This window comes from Lineus longissimus, chromosome 2 (assembly GCF_910592395.1).
Source record: "Lineus longissimus chromosome 2, tnLinLong1.2, whole genome shotgun sequence".
Lineage (NCBI taxonomy): Eukaryota > Metazoa > Nemertea > Pilidiophora > Heteronemertea > Lineidae > Lineus > Lineus longissimus.
In genome coordinates, this window is record NC_088309.1 from 8,055,675 (window position 1) to 8,073,543 (window position 17,869).

General features: G+C 41.4%; 1 protein-coding gene across 2 annotated transcripts in view; it reads left to right on the top strand.

Moving 5' to 3' along the window:
• LOC135482500 (matrix metalloproteinase-2-like) overlaps positions 1-17,869 on the top strand; it is a 29,475-nt gene that overhangs the window by 2,813 nt on the left and 8,793 nt on the right. For both annotated transcript variants that reach the window (XM_064762572.1, XM_064762574.1), the window contains exons 2-4: positions 4,961-5,235; positions 16,008-16,189; positions 17,504-17,599. In XM_064762572.1, coding sequence (XP_064618642.1) covers positions 4,961-5,235; positions 16,008-16,189; positions 17,504-17,599 — 553 coding nt within the window. The remainder of the gene's footprint in view (positions 1-4,960; positions 5,236-16,007; positions 16,190-17,503; positions 17,600-17,869) is intronic.

Genomic DNA, 17,869 nt, shown 5'->3' on the forward strand with positions numbered 1-17,869 from the left:
ATGAACATGCCATAAAAGGCTATGTTAATATGAAAACCGTGGACGTCAAGATGGAGCCTCTTAAGTATTGCTTATTAGTCACCAGTCAATGTGCATTATTTGAGCAATGCCTCATGCCTTGTGTGATCTGATCGACTGGATTAGATAGATTATACAGTCATCATCAACCCGAGATCAGTACTTTTCCCGTCCTATACAAATATAAACAATTTCTGATCAGTTTTTTCTCACAGTGTTACATCATGCGATGCCAGATGGTATACATATCAGTTCTTCAAAAGGCACTCCTCATTGTCAAATACTTGTATAACTGATCCACTCGAGACGCGTTCCACACAGACAAATTGAAATTGAGAAGTTTTATTCATTGGTGACATTCTCAACTCAGACGAGTTAAGACAGAACAGGAAGGGGTCTAAATACCTCAAAGGGAATGATTCATTGCTTGAACGACCCTGGTATCATCTCCATTGTTCGCCGGGGTGGTCTGTCACTCCCATGTTTGCGCCGAGTGGATTATGTATGGAGAGACCGTCAGACTCATCAATTTCTCCAGTGAATCATCAGTTTATATGTACAGAGGGATCACTGAGGCTTTGATCACTGGGGCACATCAATGCACGTAGACAGTAAACGTATATCAATTATCTTGATTAGGTGATCCGTCTCCCTAGTCCCCGAGGACACATGTATTACTACATGCCTTTAAGGGTCACATGGAGCTCCTTGGGGCTGAGTGTTATGTAGGGTTGAATGTTACTTGAAACCATGGCACTATCGTGGTGAAGCTAATATTAGATTAAAAATGTTATAAGGAATGTTCAACGATAAAATCTTATTAAGTCAAAGAAAATTTCAGCTGATTTAATTCAATGACGTGTCTGTGTCCGGACGACTGTATGGCATCCTTACTCTCAGGCGTTTGCGTCACCACTATCGAGCTCGTTAGGGTGAGTGATTCAGCGATATCAAAACATTGCTGGTCAAGACGACCGTATGGAGGCATTAACTCCTACAATAATTCAATGTTTTCAACCAATATCCTCGTTGTCCTGACAAACGGCATTTCTTGTATATATTTTACCATGAATTAAGAAAGACACAGTTTTCGTCATGTATATATTTATATACGTATAATTTTTAAACGTATCAATTAACAATATCAGGGAGGATACGACTTTCCATGTTCTTATTTGTAAGTAAGACAGTTTTAATGAGAAATCGTATGAAACAGTACGTCCATGATATCATTCTTCAGGACATGGTTTTAGTAATGAGGATCAAGTGATGACGTCGTTTTCTAAATATTGGAATTCTGAAAGTTCTCAGTAAATTTTAGAGTGTGACACCCTTCAGTTGGCCTATTTACACTAAAATATAAACTTTTCGTCAGAGTGTTTGAGTGTCCTTTAAGTGGAGCATGTGATCACTATAAGTTGAGTATAAAGAAAAGTTCTGCATACTCGGTAATGATATCAATTTATGGAATTGTATGAAATGACATACTTAATGGAGTATTAATGGGAAATTAATTGACAATTTAAATCTGACCCAGTACTTTTTGACGAGGGTTTATACATGTACATTGTCAAATCATGTCCTGTCCAGGTCTTGGTACTTTACACATACCTGCGAAATCTTTGCCGCAATGGCTCAATTACGGTACCTTTAGCCTAATTGCAAATAGTTGAAGATTTCTCATGATGTTTATGAAAATGAAAATCTGCTCCAAAAATGTCAGTGTAGGCTATAGTAATACCATTTGCCTCTTCCTTAAACAACTTGCTTGGGTCTTCTGGTCAAACTTGACCAATCGGAAGTCAGGCCTAATTATGCCTTCTGCGCCGAACAAGGAACAAGGTAGATTTCTTCTGACCAAAAGAGGGCGTCATCGACACCAGGGTTAATACCACTGTTTTTCCGATATCCTATGCTACTCTTTCAGTGTGTCGGAAAATATATATTTTCTTAAATATCATGTTGCTGTCTACACTCCGGACGCAGTTGTGTTGACATCGTCACTGCCCACATGGACAGTCTAGACAATGGACAGCCTTTTGAGTCTTGCCTCCAGTCAATAACAAGCCACATTGTTCCTGAAGTACGTTGATGTCATATTGTTGTTCTTGGTATAAAAACATTAGTTGGAACTACAATTGGCCGTTAATTATCCCAACAAAATACATACTATTATCTTATTAGTCAATGATGCCTAATGAACTCGAATGATAATGACTTCCATCGGATGTATTCATGAGTGTGGAACCCAGCGGGAGTATATGTAACACGTTACAAATGCACCCTAAAAATCATCACCTTTTGTATAATAACTGTATCACAGACTAAAATTTATTGTAATTTCTGATGGGTACAGCAGTCACATCTAAACAATTTAAATACAAAACCCCTTAGTATTCTACGAAAGCTCCTATTGAGTAATTTGTTTGCGGCTCATCGCCGAACTATGACCTTCCAAATTGTATCGGACCGAGACTAACATGCTGCGGCAAAAACTTCCGGAGAAGATTAGGAAAACTTGCATTTCCGATTATTGGCAACGCAAATAAGCTATTTTGACAAAAGCGTTGCTGTGTTTTCGTATCAAACTACGCATGTTATTTTTACACCGGAGACTTTCTAAACCAATAGCAAACAATTACCTCACTGTCAACCTTCAGAGATATACGCCTAACCTTTATTGACACGTTTCCATAAATTCAGAGAAAAAATTCTGTTTGAAAAAGAACAAACTAACTAAATGTATGCACCAATTATACAATTACTGTACATTGTTATCCGTAATCAACAATGGGCGAACAAAGTTGAGGGAAGTACTTATTATCAAAATGGCACTTGAAACATCCCTTAGGAGAAATTCTATCCTTAAGGGTAACGGAAATGACCAACCTTGCCAATGCTAGTCCATAGTTCACAGATTCGGCCGCATGAGCCATACTGTATACGTCTGGCGTGTTCGCTACAAACGTTATATTTGCAAGAGTCACCTTTAGTTGCCCCACAACCTGACAAGATCTTGATTGTACTTCTACGCCGAATCATATTGATCCCCTCTCCTGCCGAACAACTGATATTTTCCAAGTTAAAGTTTAAGTTCGGTTATTTTTAAGCACATCCATCAAGCGCTTCGGCATCCCGGAATATTCAGGGATATCGAGGGGTACATCACGAACCCTAAATGTCCGCTATGCGCAACTCTCTACGCGAAACCACAATCCGATTACGGAGAGCATTAGATTGCCTTGTTCATGTACCTTACCGTACCGTACTGCAGTTGTGATTGTACTCTCTCATTATGTGGAAACGACATAAACGACGGACATGTAATTCTGCTTCGGAAATGAACCCGCCCAGTCACCGGGAATCGAACGAAACGGGTATTATCGGTCCCCACCAGGCTTCCCCCAGTAGCTGAACACCGCTGTCATGCCATAGCAAAAATAATTAGATTGCCCCGTAAGTAGCATTTGATGTTAACATGTCTCTTTAGAAGAGCTATTCCGCAATTTTAGCTTGTAACGTGCTGCAAATTATCGTGTTATTAAAATCTCCTTCTCGCGGTGAACTGAACAAAGGCAACCTGCCGTGAACGGCGCGTGGTGAATTGGTCTTTGTTGCTTGAGGGGGCCACGCGTCTCTGCATTGTGAAGCAATGGACCACGACTTTTGCTTCTCCAGTTAATTCTGCATCAGTAATCGTCCCCTGAATAGGCTGTAGTTGAATCAGAATCTTACCCAGGCGAGTGCTAAGTGCTTTATGATGTTCCCATCGCGTCCTTGGCAACGCGGACAAAGCTGGACGCATCAGTAATACTGTTTCATCCAGTGTCACGTTGGGTTATGCCCAGTCAATTACGGACATTAAGAATGAGGTTTATGTTTTCTGTCTGTGGGACCGACACTTCTTCAATTTCCTGACCAGCCCATTCAGTTAACTTTTGCAACAATTTCACGAGATTGTCGCACTCAGTGTTGGTTTATGTCGAGATTGTTCTGTCACCTGGAACAGTCCGATAACGATGAACCTGTGGTGGTCTCTGAAAGCGATGAAGGTGCTGGGCAAAATACATGTCAGCAAGGAAGGTGCGTGCACTTTTGACTAAAACATGATGAACTGTTAGTATATTGTATCGGGGACCTTGAGGATTGAGCCCCTGAATTTGAATTTTAAAGACTTCATCTTCCCTGGCGTTATCAGATGGTGCTAAAATGTACTATTGACTAAAGTTGACGAAAATTCGCAGAAATATGCAACCGTTAAACTTCTTCGAAGGGAGATTCTTATTTCGCCGAATACCTCCAATGGGTATATATATTTGTTTTGGTCGATAAGGTTTTCAAGAGCTCAAAAACCTTTAAGTGTAGTGCGGAGAGCAGGAAGCTGAGGGATGGCTGTATCAGCTTGCTGAGTGATGAGGGCCCCACGGCAGCATTTTTTAGAACAGCTTGCTTTTAGCGTAGTAATTACTTAACGGAAAGTAACGGTACTCAGTAGAAGGATATGACAGGAAATTTTACCTCGGGCAGCGCTTGGCAAAAATGGTGGCTTTAGATCATCCGAGGACTGAGATTTTATCGTATACAGACTCAATGCTGACGTATTCGTCTGCTGATCGCATGAGGAAGGTGTGGACTGCCTCGCCTTGACACCGTCTCGTCGTAATCAGCTTTAAAGGCACAAGCGACCAAGAATAGTTAGACCGCGGTTTTCCCGTTCAGACAAAAATTCCGTACAGTGTCATCTTGCATCCTACAGCCTACAGCCATGTGTGAGTTCTTTACCACTGTTCTCACTTGTATGAGGAATGAATTCAAACCTTCAGAGTAACCAAACCAGACCCCAGTCCCGAACTGTTCATATTTGTCACTGGAGACCTCCTCCCTCCGGCCAATAGCGTCCCTTTAGAGCAGTAAATAATGTCCATATCTTGTCTCGTTACAGGGGTACTTGATGAAGTTCGGCTACCTACCTCAGTCAGATTTAGAAACAGGAGAACTTCGTTCATCAGAAGATTTAAAAAGGGCAATAAAAGACTTTCAGCGGATAGCTCACATCCCTGAGACGGGAGTACTTGACGCGAAAACATTGGACTTCATGCAGAAGCGGCGATGTGGCGTACCAGATACAGCAATATCAAACGATAGGACTAGTCGAACAAGGAATAAACGATATGCATTCGCGGGGAGCAAATGGTATAAAAACGACCTAACTTACACGTAAGTACCACCTACATGTATGTATATTTCTCTGTGCATCCGCGTACACATCCAGACTCCACAATATCCCAGTAATTTTGAGAAGCAGTCTTGCGATGTCGAAGACTTATTGGTGGGTCAAAGTGTTCCGTAGGCAGAGTATTTCAATAAATTTATAGAAAGACTCTGGTACAGGTAAATTTGAAGATCAACCTCGTAAGAACCTCGTCACTTTGGATTGTCAAGTTTGGGCTGGACTTTTTGGGAGTGATTTTCGGGATACATCACTGACCGACAAAAAAGAACCGATGAACAGAACCATGGTGGCGAAGAAGCTAGACCGGTGAAGAACACGAAGGAATGTCAGAACCATGGTGGAGAAGAAGCTATCGTTAAGCACCTCAAAGCAATATCTGGACCATGATGGCGAACAAACTAATAGTGCAAATGTCGAAGGAATGCTCTGGATGCATTTTGTGATGATGAAAACCTCAAAGCGATGCCAGTACCATGATGGTCAAGAGGCATCTTCGTTGCTGATTTCGGAAACCTCGAAGCAATGCCAGCACAGTGTTAAGGGAACCATCGAAGCAATGTCAGAACCATGGTGGAGAAGAAGCTACAGGTGAAGGAATGTCGGAATGGTAAAGCAATGTCAGAACCATGGTCAGGCGTCTTTGGAGTAGCATGTATCGTACTAGGTATGATAATGTCAGAACCATGGTCTCTGATTGTCTTGAAGCGACCTCGAAGGTGATAACAAGATCACTGCATTAGTGAGTACGATATTTGCGTGTTTGATTTTTATGACGGCCACTGATTGGTTTCTGTAGTCACGTGGGCAAAGGCCATTTCGGCCAGCGACGACGTATGGACGCAATCTCGGATCCGCAATCAAACCTCCAACCATTTATTACTGACATGAAAGTAATTGACAATGTCTTAGCTCACAATTGTGGGGAAATAATTGGCTTCCCATTGATTGATCTAGCAATAACATTCCATCGATTTATAAATTCACAGCGTCAATGTGACCGTCGTTATGGCCACGGCGTCATCTCTTGGTCTCCCGGTCTCTAAGTCGGCCCATGGGAGTGACTGACTCCACTCATTGCCGGGATGTGTCATAGAAATCACGTTCTTCGGCAGGAAACTCCCTTGAATTTGTCTGATATTGGAATCAATTGATATGTCAACGGCAGATGTCGGTGATAATTTGAAATGGGCTTCTGTGGTTGGTGTGGTAATTTGCTACCCGACTCCTGACGTTTAAGGGATCAACTTTCCCTGGCAACGGGTCATTCCATAGGTCTCCAGCAAAGGGTAATGGTCCTGGGATTTGTTATGCTCATGCGGAATTTGATGATTCATTTCTGCTCGGGGGACTGCTAGGATTTCATGGTAATCATGGTGGATTTTGTTCTGTTATCGTTGGAATATGCCATGAATTGAAATGGATTCATTATGATGGGCGCCCAGGGAGGTAGTTAGTAGCCTCAAGTGGTTTAGTCCTTAGCTGCTCAGCCTCTCGACACGTTGGTTGGGTTCTCTGGGGAGACACATCCTGGACATTACACACCGGACATTTTCCAATGGTTTGCTACATTTGCCGATTTTTGCTGTAAAGTTTGATCTGCACTTCGTGGTGCAATTAACTTTTTTTCACGGAATATCAACTTCGATGTTTTCTTCTTCTAATAAGCTGGATATTTTGAATGTGTCCTTTGGGTGCGGCTGTTGCATTTATCGGATGCCAACGCATGATCAACTCGTGAAATTTTCTGCCGATGACTGCGGCCGAATGCGAAGGACGATCGACCGGGTCCTCCTTGGTTCGCTTGGACGCATCGTGCCGTCAGTTGCATATATTTCAGGGTCACTGGTCACCAATGATATGTACTTAAGGACTTATCAATGTGGTACAGCCGTAGCGTTAGACAGAATCAGTTTTTGACGCATCAGGTGGCGCATCCGCGAAAACGGGTGTATGTTGTTTCTGTTTCTGACTGTTCCATTTTTGTTTAGGGAACGCTTGAAAAAGACTGATGTTTCTCTGTGTTTTTCTTTTAAAAAGGAATGGCCTTCCTATAACTGTTCGTATGGAATCATTGAGACAATGCCGGGGAACATTAATCATGTTACACCGGACGGTGTAGCTCTTCTCAAATTATGCTATTTGGTGAGTTTCAGTTGGGTTGGCGTTTTGATTACATGTATCATGTGCCTGTACTTTGAGACGGTTAGTTCTGAATGTTTTACTGTTTACAGATTCTTGATGCGATGGCTTCGGTAAACGTATTAGTACGTTAAACCACCGTATAGTAAGGAATGTCAAAACACTTCCGATTGCGTTGTAAAGGTAGACAGTTGTTACAGGATCTTATATGCCACGTACAGAAAGGTTTACATTCCTTTGAAACTTCTACCATAAATTATTGATCCTTACCTTTTGGTCCTGAAACTTTCGAAATACAAACCGCAATCGATAGTTTCCGAACCATGAGCTATATTCTCACCATTTCTGTACGAACGGAAACCATGGTGTGAAGCCACCATATGCATGTTTATATCAAACAAAATGGCTGTAGCAAAATTGGGACGGTATTTTTATATCGGGTAGTTTTCCTCCGGAAAACTTCCCCTTCTAGTAAAAAACACCCGACCAAAAACTAAAAAAACACAAAGGCGACACTAAAAATGCTGACCGTTATTTACTGCTAGATTTCTTTTTTTACTAAACGCAGGCTTTAGCTATCTAAATGTAAATTAAAGATGAAATCGATGCTTGAATGACAACAAGGAATGCAGTTTGCTTGAGTATTTAGTTCAGACTTGGACTCGTGTAACTCTGACTCTTGACTGTGTAGCGTGTCAACTTTATCAATCCTTCAAGCGAATCCTCGCAGTCATGCCCTGTCAGTGATTCTCCAACCTAGAAATATTTTCCATTTGTTGCTCGTGCCATTACAATTCTATGTAACTTTGACATTTCTCATGGTAATGCACTACCCAATACATATTCAGGCGAGATGGAGTTCTCCTTAGGATGATCCCAAGCCTCAATTTATCATGAATATGAATTGAGGAGATTTGTCTTAGTTTAATCGATTCCATGCATGTCATTAGGTTGAGTACACCCGGGCTTGGCCAGAAGATCACACGATGATTGAACGACTTATACCGTCATCGCAATGACGTTTAAATTGCCATGCGGCTGGGAACAGTAATTGAGGTGTTAGGAGGAGATATCGAGTTTAAGTAAGCGACCCTTCTCAGCTTAGGCAACGATAAATGCACAATTAAGGCGAAATATATTTTCCAACAGGGGTATCCTGTTTTCTCTAAACGTTAATTCATGTATTGGTTCTGATAATGATCTTTGTGCTACTCATACAAGAAGATGTCAACAGTCTAACGTACGGGGATAGACTACTCTCGTAATTCTTACTATTAGCTTAGGCTTGTTTCTCTGAACTCAATTCCGTTGTCGTCACTTTCTCGTCAACCAATAAGACATACACTTTTCTGGAGACACTGCCGGTACACGGCTTTTGTAAATTCATCACTGTTTCATATCGCGAGGATTAACTACCAAAGGAAACATGAAGTCCGTCTGAGTTTCAACATACCGTATCCTGGACTAAATATTTCCCGGATATCATCAGAAGGCTAGCCGCCAATAGCATCATGGGCCCTCTTTCAGCTTGGCTGTGGTGTTACCAACGTGTTCATCACAACCTTCTTGAATGAGGGTTCAGGGGCTATACTGTCATCACCGAGGTCACAGCCGAAACAATGAAAAAGGAGGGAATTTAAGGAGATAAGACCTGTTGGCGTGATTTCGTCAAAACGATTTCGTAGAAAGCATTGACCTGTCGATCTATCTGATAAGGACGACTCACTCTGGGGCCTCGCGAATAATAGTCTCCAAATACACGATTAAAACATAGGTTTAAATATAACTGTTACTCTGATGTAAACTAGGATTTTGTTGGCGAAACTTGATGATGTTGAAGCCTGATGCCCGTCCATTCAGGGATACGGTATATCAATATTTGGCGTATTTTGAAGAACCGTTCTTCTTGTTTTAGTCCTGGCTCACGGAACTAAAGTCATCTATAATTTCATTTCGCAATCTGGTTGGCGGTAAGAGATTTTTAATGTTCAACTACACCACGGGAACGACTTCCTTCACCAATCATTACATACCATTAATCTCGATCCTTCAACGTCGCTTACCACAAGTTGACGAACTATCACAAATGCCTAATTAATCTGAATTATTTCAGCTCTGCAGAGTTTCTTAAGATTTCACTTTATCAATATGGTAGTGATCGGTTGCCGATAAATTCTTCAGAATCAACCCTAGGGTGACAGTGGACTGATACGGCTTCACACAACATCACTGCCGCATTCATACCCTCCTTGAATGACAACTCGTCGCGATATGATTAGGCGCTATTGCGTTTAGTTAGTCAGGTCCAGGAAACTGCTGTCTTCGAGTTCTCTCCAAGTGTTTAATCAGCAGAATCTATACGCACATCACGTTGAGATTAAACCTCGACTTTTTGTTGCAGCAAGAACTTTTAACATGTCAGCATATTAGATGATTATCAATGAAGGGTGATGTTTAAGTACAAACTAATCGAATGGAGTGATACAGGCACGAAGGACAATATCTTTGCTGTGATCAGGAGTCCGCACTGGCGTCATTTGTATTTTGACCACGAAATAGGTCAAGCCGACAGCATGCAAATTAGAGTCTTCCTCAGCATTCATAGTACTAGACTTCGCCTGTGTTCAGCATGTTTAAAGAAAGGTAAACATCAAGTTGGCTCTTCTCCACTAAAAACCCATCACCATTGGAAAGTAACTCGTTCAGTTTCTACTATATCGCAACGTGAAGTATTTCCACGTGATTTTTGTCTTAGTGCTGTAGTTTACATCAACCTCCATTTCCTACCTTGCCACAAGCGCAAAGAAGAAACTTATTCCTGGGAAACACCTGGCCTGAACAACTGGTAAGGAAGCCAATCAGTGCTCTTTCTTGACCTCGCCAGTCCAAAAGATAGCATGATTCTAGGTGGTACGCTAAATAATTGGTTTTACTACAAATAATGAAAAACTTGTTGTAAACAGCTTCCGAGCTGGTATACAGCTTCATTTATTGGTCGGTACTCAATCTACTGGGCGGAAGTAAAAATGTTATAATAGAGGCATTCCCGACAACCACCGTATTAGTCAGTGTATTTCGGCGGTACATCATGCTGTATACATGTATACACTTGTTGTTATATCATACATACTCAGTGTACATCATTTTCTCTTATAATAAACTGGTAACTTGGCTGGAAAAAAACCATGGATTAAATCTCTGAAAGGTGATGCGAAAGCAAGATATCAAACCAGTTTGATTCTTCTTCTTCTTCCCTGCGTATTTTTTTGTGTTGAGCGATGTTTTGTTTTGGAAAAGAAGTTCTTCAACCACTTTTTGGTGAAGGAGTCGACCATTTAAGGCTTCCTCTTCAAATATTCGAAAGCACATGTATTGAAAGAGTTGCATACTGAGAACCTTAACTGAGTTCCTCAATCTATTGCTTCCTTTTATGGGTATCACAACTGCCAGATATAGTTATGATGCCCCTAATCCCATCACTGCGAAGGGGTATTACTAAGGTTTCTGACTCGCACCGATCATCCCTTACGAAAACAATTTCAAGGTTCCAAGGACATTCCTAATTCACTTGGAAGACATAGAAGAGACGAATAGCCGACAACACCATAGACTGCAAACCATCAGAATTCCATAAGGAACAATTCGCCACTTTCGTTTGGAAGACTTTCGATTAGGCATTAGCCGACAAGAAGACATTTATCATGTTGGTTCGGCTCAGGAAGCAGAGGACAGAAAGCAAAGGCCTAGTTCATTGACATGCCTGACTGGCCGGTTCCTGATCGGAAGTACCAATTTCTTGAGAAAAGTGGCGAATGGTACTGCGAAAGCAACACGCCACATTCATACAACGGGCTTTTACTATCAATGTTAGTTGTTCACGTACAAGTACTTGAGGTTTAATACAACTCACGACATCTGATAAAGTTTCTCCAAGTAGCTTTTATAATTCTGCATTCATCAGAAGACATAGAGGATTCATGTAGCCTACAACGCGACAGACTGCCATCCGTGGCAGCAGGAGACCCGTATTCGCCAGATTCAAGCAAGGAGCCCGCTCCCATCAATATTGCACTCGTACTTGAGGATAGCCGGTTCACGACATCTGAGGGTGCTTGACCGAATCTGGTCGTGACATCCCCGCATCACTCTGAATTAATGGCCACCATCCTTTATAGATTTTAAAGAGATTTCAAGCAGGAGAGTTCATTTAAGATGGCGGCTGAAGAATCTTTGCCCTTTGCTTTTGTGTTGCCAGTGTTTGAAGATCTCTTTGATGTCATTCCCAAACATTTGCAATGTTTCTTTAGTAAGCATGAGAGGCTGATAGTGGAATCTTTAAGTCAAAGACAAAGTGTAAAGGTGTTGGTGTGTTGTGAGGTTAAAATACGAGGTTTTTGAAATTATGATGGCGAAATGAAAGAGAACAAACAAAAAACAAATGGTAGCATCGTATTTCAACTCAAGAGGAATATAGGCGTGCTGAGTGGAATAACTTTTATCAGCTGTTTATAAAAAAAATCGGTTCATGCGCCTGAATAAGTAACATAGCAAAATCTGGCGTGGGCATGCGTAAACACCGGGTACAAAATCGGGAAATTTTGTTCCAACTTTTGTCAAGTTTTGTCTGGTTCGAAGTCCTCCGCTGCTGCTGTGCGGCACAGACCACTACTTCGGGCGGTCTCCAAGCCCTATCTCCTTTGCTATCTCTGCTCGGTTATTTTATTGGCGAGCTGTAATGAGTTGGACCATTACTATAGTCCCGCCGCTTATGGTTGACGAGATGTTGAGCCGATACCTCAAATCATGCAAAGCCTCCAATCAGGCGTAAACGAATGGACAGAATTGTTGGTTAGATCATATCGAACTACGCTGTAGTGGGATGGAACTGGGGAGCTATCACTGTCAGCATGGCTTAGTGTGACATCAACATGGTGGTAATCGTCCATGGCAATTTAGAGCGGTTGGCGAAGAATATTAGGTAAACCCCTCCAAATCTGTTTGCTTACGAAAATGCTCTCAGAGTATTGTATGGACATGCAGTCAGATAGAAGAAAATCGTAGGTTTTTTAAAACAAGAATTAGAGGGTTTCTATCATATGACGCCAGCCACATAGATTGGCCAATAAACCTTTACTTCTTCTCAATTGGAATATCCTCGTATCAGCTGTCATGCTTCAATCACAACCTAGGCTTCAAATAAGTTTGAACTGAACATCCATCTCTCATCGCACCTCTACCATCTCCGAGGTAACCACCTTCTTGGCTTTTTCAGCTGCAGTATTTTTTTCCAGTCTACTTCGCCGGAGGTTATTTTAGCTTCACCTCATTCATGGTTTTAGTTGTCCCTGGTACAGACAGTGTACATGCAGGCTTGATGTATGCATACACCTACTCATGCATCTGATGTACATGCATATACATTGCTCTACCGTGTTACCTGACTGCACATCCCCAGAGCGAAATTGCTGAGTCAGCGCGTTTGGAATTTTCCTTCTCAGCTGATGGCAGGTAGTTTATGGGTGAGAGAAACACTGGTTTGGTTATCTTTTACATTCAATATCATTGGGAAATTCGGTATACAAACTTAAGAGCAGTTCCAGTAGCGAATGATCTCTTGTTGCTGTGTGAGTCATAGGATATCATAGGCCCTATGCTTCACAAACCACTCGACATTCGCCGGCGGGGAGCTACTCGAGCTAACGGGAGCCACGACCACCCATCACTTACATGCCCAAGGTCAACTTATTCTTTCTATCACCATGATCAGTGACCGAGATAACTAGATGAAATAGGCTTACATGTACCCTAGTCAGTCCGCAAGGTGGAGATCCATCACTTGGCTATGGTCTTTGCAGACCAGTTGCGACCACTTCAGACTGTGAGTTAGATAGATATTTCCAAGAAACATCGATTCACCCATTGGGAATGAAGTCGTTGTTGTCGCAAAGGCGCTCCAAGGGGCATCCTTAACTGCGATCAAAGGTATGATCTGTTTTTGTTGAGGCATGTTTTCGAAAATGAAGGCACTTATGTACATTCCAAGTTAGATAAACGCCGTTGAAGGTTAGACAATGCAGCACTGTCATTCCTCTTCCTCAGCAATCCGGAATGCCGTGATCGACAAGAAGGAACAGAGGAGAGGGGCGACATAGCCAAGCGCCTATTGCGTAGTTTTGGGCTAGACAGGCCACACGAACAAGACAGAGCGTTTTGTCTATCGAAAGGAGTTTTCGAATAATAAATGTGAGAAGCAGAATCATGGCTATCACTTTATCTTTGTGTTTTAAACACTTTGACACGATAGGGCTAATATGTGGTCTCTTTAATGAGTATATCATAATCACAATAGGTGATATCTTAATTTAATAAAGATATCGTCAATCGTATAGCCATGATAGTTGGAATAAGAGACTGTGCTGGCCTACGAAAAGAAAGATAAGAAAGGAGTTACGGCTGTGTCACGTAGAGTCTTTAAGATCAGAGGAACCATTCGTTCCCCTGTCTCTGCTGGGGAGGACAAGGCACACGAAGCTGAATAAAAGCAACAATTCAGTAGCATGGTAGCAGGATCAACTGAGTCATCTTCGCGAATGCGTAGATGATCTAACTCCCCTGGTTCCGGATTTACGTCAATGGTAAGCTGTTGGTATCATTTAATTTGGAAAGTAGAAGAACGAAGGATTAAATTTATTTGACCAACCTCGAAGTTTTAAATATATAGAGTTGATGTTTTTCTTCAAGTTTGACATGAGGAACAACGTGCTACTTCAGGAAATGTAAAACGTGTATGCACGTGTGCGCACGGATTCCTCCCGAGCAACATGATTCCTTGCTTCAGTACGGGCTATTCGAATACAGTCTATTGATTAATCCCCTATCGATGGTGGATCGATTGGAGAGGAATATTGGTCAAGATCGAAGAGTGATGGTCGATGGCTGTTTGAAAATGCGTGACGTGCAGCCATTGATGCATAAAGAGCTCTAGCAAGTGGCCTTCGTTACCTGCGACCGACTATGACGGTGACGGCGCTCCATATTATATGGGTTTCAGCTCTGCTTCTGCATGCTCCAGACACCAAGAAAAACAGGAAGCGTCTGGAATACAAGTACATAATATTGGAAGGATGCCCAATGCGAAGTTATCAGACTACTGCTATGATACATGTACATGCTACATTCTTGATTGTTCTATGTTCTTTCAACTGTTATGTTCTTCGAGTTGCTTAATATAGTCAGTATGTTGCTACTCAATAAGTAACTAGAGTTTAGTGACAAAATATCTTGTATTTTCATGGCCAAATCATCGTCCTATCAAATAATGCGAACTGTTTCATTTGAGGTTGAGCCGATGAATAGGAATGCATTGGAGGCAAACACTCCAAACCAGAATCATCTGAATTATGGAAAGCGCTATTGGACTTGAATTTTATTCTGGGAGTAAATTAGCATAAATTTTCACTTGTATCTCTATGAGGTATCATGTCTGACACCAGCCTCCAGTGCCTAATCAATCATCTCTCTTGCTTAATGACTCAAATGCTTGTATCGGACGATAATCTTAGAAATAAATCATATTTCGCTGGATGATACATGCATGTGTACATCCTTTGAAGCTTTCGTGTACGTTATACATGTATTTCAGTAGCTAGCTTCAATGCTACATCCAGAATATCATGGATGTACATGTAGCGTGCGTGAATTTTTCCTCGAAACATTTCTATCTGCCAACATTTCCATGACGGGAGGCTTTATACATTGGTCTATGATATTTTACAACTATACAACTATACAACTATCATTTGTCTGGAACATATGCTGAGGCCTATGACCACAATCGAACGTTGTGGAAGTGACAAAGAGAACTCTAAACTCAGTTGCAACTTCCACCCGCCGCTAAACGATTCGAACTTAAATCGCTTACGTTTTCTCCAGAAACATACTGGTATTTCACTACTGCATGCTGATAGCGCTTTAATGGAGTCTATCTTCGCCATAATTCAGCTTCGATACCTCAGCTATTTATTCGAATCTAATATCAATGATTAGAATCATTGCTTGCGCACAGTGTTTTGAATGGCAACTCATACCGCCATTATATGCACCTTTAGGGCAAGTGGCTGCTATGTGTTAGCGACTTGCGCGTTTTTATTGTTTTTGTAACAGTTTTTGCTCTTACAGAAGTTAATTTATCATTGCCTGCTGTTTTCCCACAGTTTGCTTCTCTGTAGTAGAGTACACTTGACTCTTTCAATTTCCAAGATTCCAAACCCCGCAATTGAGAACATGATTGTATAAGCATTGACAGCGTAGTGGATTTGTGAGATGTTAACACATGACTATTATAGTTGAAAGGCCCATTCCAACCTCCTACTTTTCAAATCTCTCCCAATGACAATTTTCATTCATGACTACATAACCCAGTGCACTGAAGTTTTATTTTTTAGGCAGATTTTCGGGTTATCGTTAGACTCATGGTTTTTGGGAGTGCTTCGTATGTGTGCACAAACTATTATCCTAATCATGACTTATCATACATGGATTCTGAAAAAAGTGATGGAACGTATCTTGCTGCATACTCACCATATTAATAGTCATATAAACAATATTTTTTTTGCAGAATCCGTAACTACAGTCCAGATATGAACATCAATGAAACGCGTGACGCGGTGCGGCGAGCGTTCAATGTTTGGAGCGCAGTCACGTCTCTGACGTTCCGAGAGATCATGCGAGGGGAAGCTGACATCAACATTCAGTTTGCCGTCGGCTACCATGCTGATGGCTATCCATTTGACGGGAAAGGTAGGCGCACATTGGTTGAATAAATCACATGATCAGAAATGGAACATTTCTGGAAAATTCACAACGATTCATTAATACCATTGTCGGAGTTTGAACATATACATTTTAAAGGGACTTTTACGTCAGGTCTGTGATGGTTCGCCCGACACCGGTGGTGGCACCAGCATCTAACCTGGTTTAATTATTGTGATGTATATTTTCTGCCTGGACTCTATGTACTAAAGTAAGGTAGAGTAATACGATGATTATCTTGTTCTTGATGCAGTTATCGTACGTGTGCAAATTTCAAATTTGAAATAGATACTTTTTGCATTCTAATGTACATTTGGTTAGATTATGATGCCCCTGGTGGTGATGCGGCGAACCATTTTAAGTCATATTTCGCTATGATATAATCGTGTCATTTAAACTGAGTGGGTATCACTTCGTATCAGTTATTCAGTCGCGATTTGGCCGAGCCCAGGGTTCTCAGCTTACCAAAGTATCTCGAAATAATTTTGGGAATGAAATCTCACATGGTCTACAAATACCAGGAATACCGGGCCACTGATATTGGGCAAGATAACGAGCTTTAAATGAAAGCATCAAACTTAAAAGGATGGCCATCATTCCTGTCGTTGACACTAAACGAAAAGAAGGAATTTGCCATTGATATATCAATCATTTCAAATTGAAATCGTGATGATGGAGTGTATTCAGGATAAATTAAACGCTTTTAAAACGTGAAATTATAAGGTTAAATCATTGGAACATATTTATATCTCATCCAAGCCAAACAAAATGAAAGGTTCATGACCCTGGCCTGACCCAGCAATCCATCACATTGCGTGATAACCAATCGCTCCGCTATTTAAGCGGGGATGGATTATATATGATTGTGTACTCTTGATTATATCAACTTATTCGACAGGATCAAACGTGATGAGCATTCTATATAACAACAACAGCCATGTATTTAGGTTATCCGAACTACTTTGGAAATAACCTACCGCAATTTAAGATATCGTGAGATTTTTGTACTTTTGTATACATTCACTGACTAGCCTTCGGTGTTTGCGCGATCTGCGATTATATGCTGCTATGTGCGACAAAACAATCTCTTATCTGCAGTTAAAACCGGCAATCGCTGGGTTTGATACTGACCGCTGGTCGCTACGATCACCGATTCTTGACGCAGGCACCGCGATGACCACCGCAAACGAGCGATTTTGCTGCATGCGACCGTGCTTGTGTTTGCTTCGCAATTCAGTTGCAGCTTCAGGTATGATCGCCATGCCATCTATGAAATACCTAATCAACTGCTTCTGTTCGCAGGTCTCATCCTGGCTCATGCCTTCTTCCCAGGTGACGGAAGAGGAGGGGACACACATTTCGATGACGATGAGACCTGGTCCTACAAAGATAAACCAGGTAGGTAAACAATACAACCGTTATAGTACGCAACAACAATTTCAGTAAAACAACACAACAACAACTAAAATAATACAACAGTTTTAGTACCACACTAACAACAATTTTAAGTGATAATACGACATCATATTTAAGCCAAATCGTATTAAAGCATATTCTTTAAGCACATGTAAGTAAAAACAGGAGTAGAAGTTAAAAAATAACAAAATGATACTAACTCGTTGACCAAACCCTCTGCCTCAATCTTACTAATTACGCGTACGATGAATA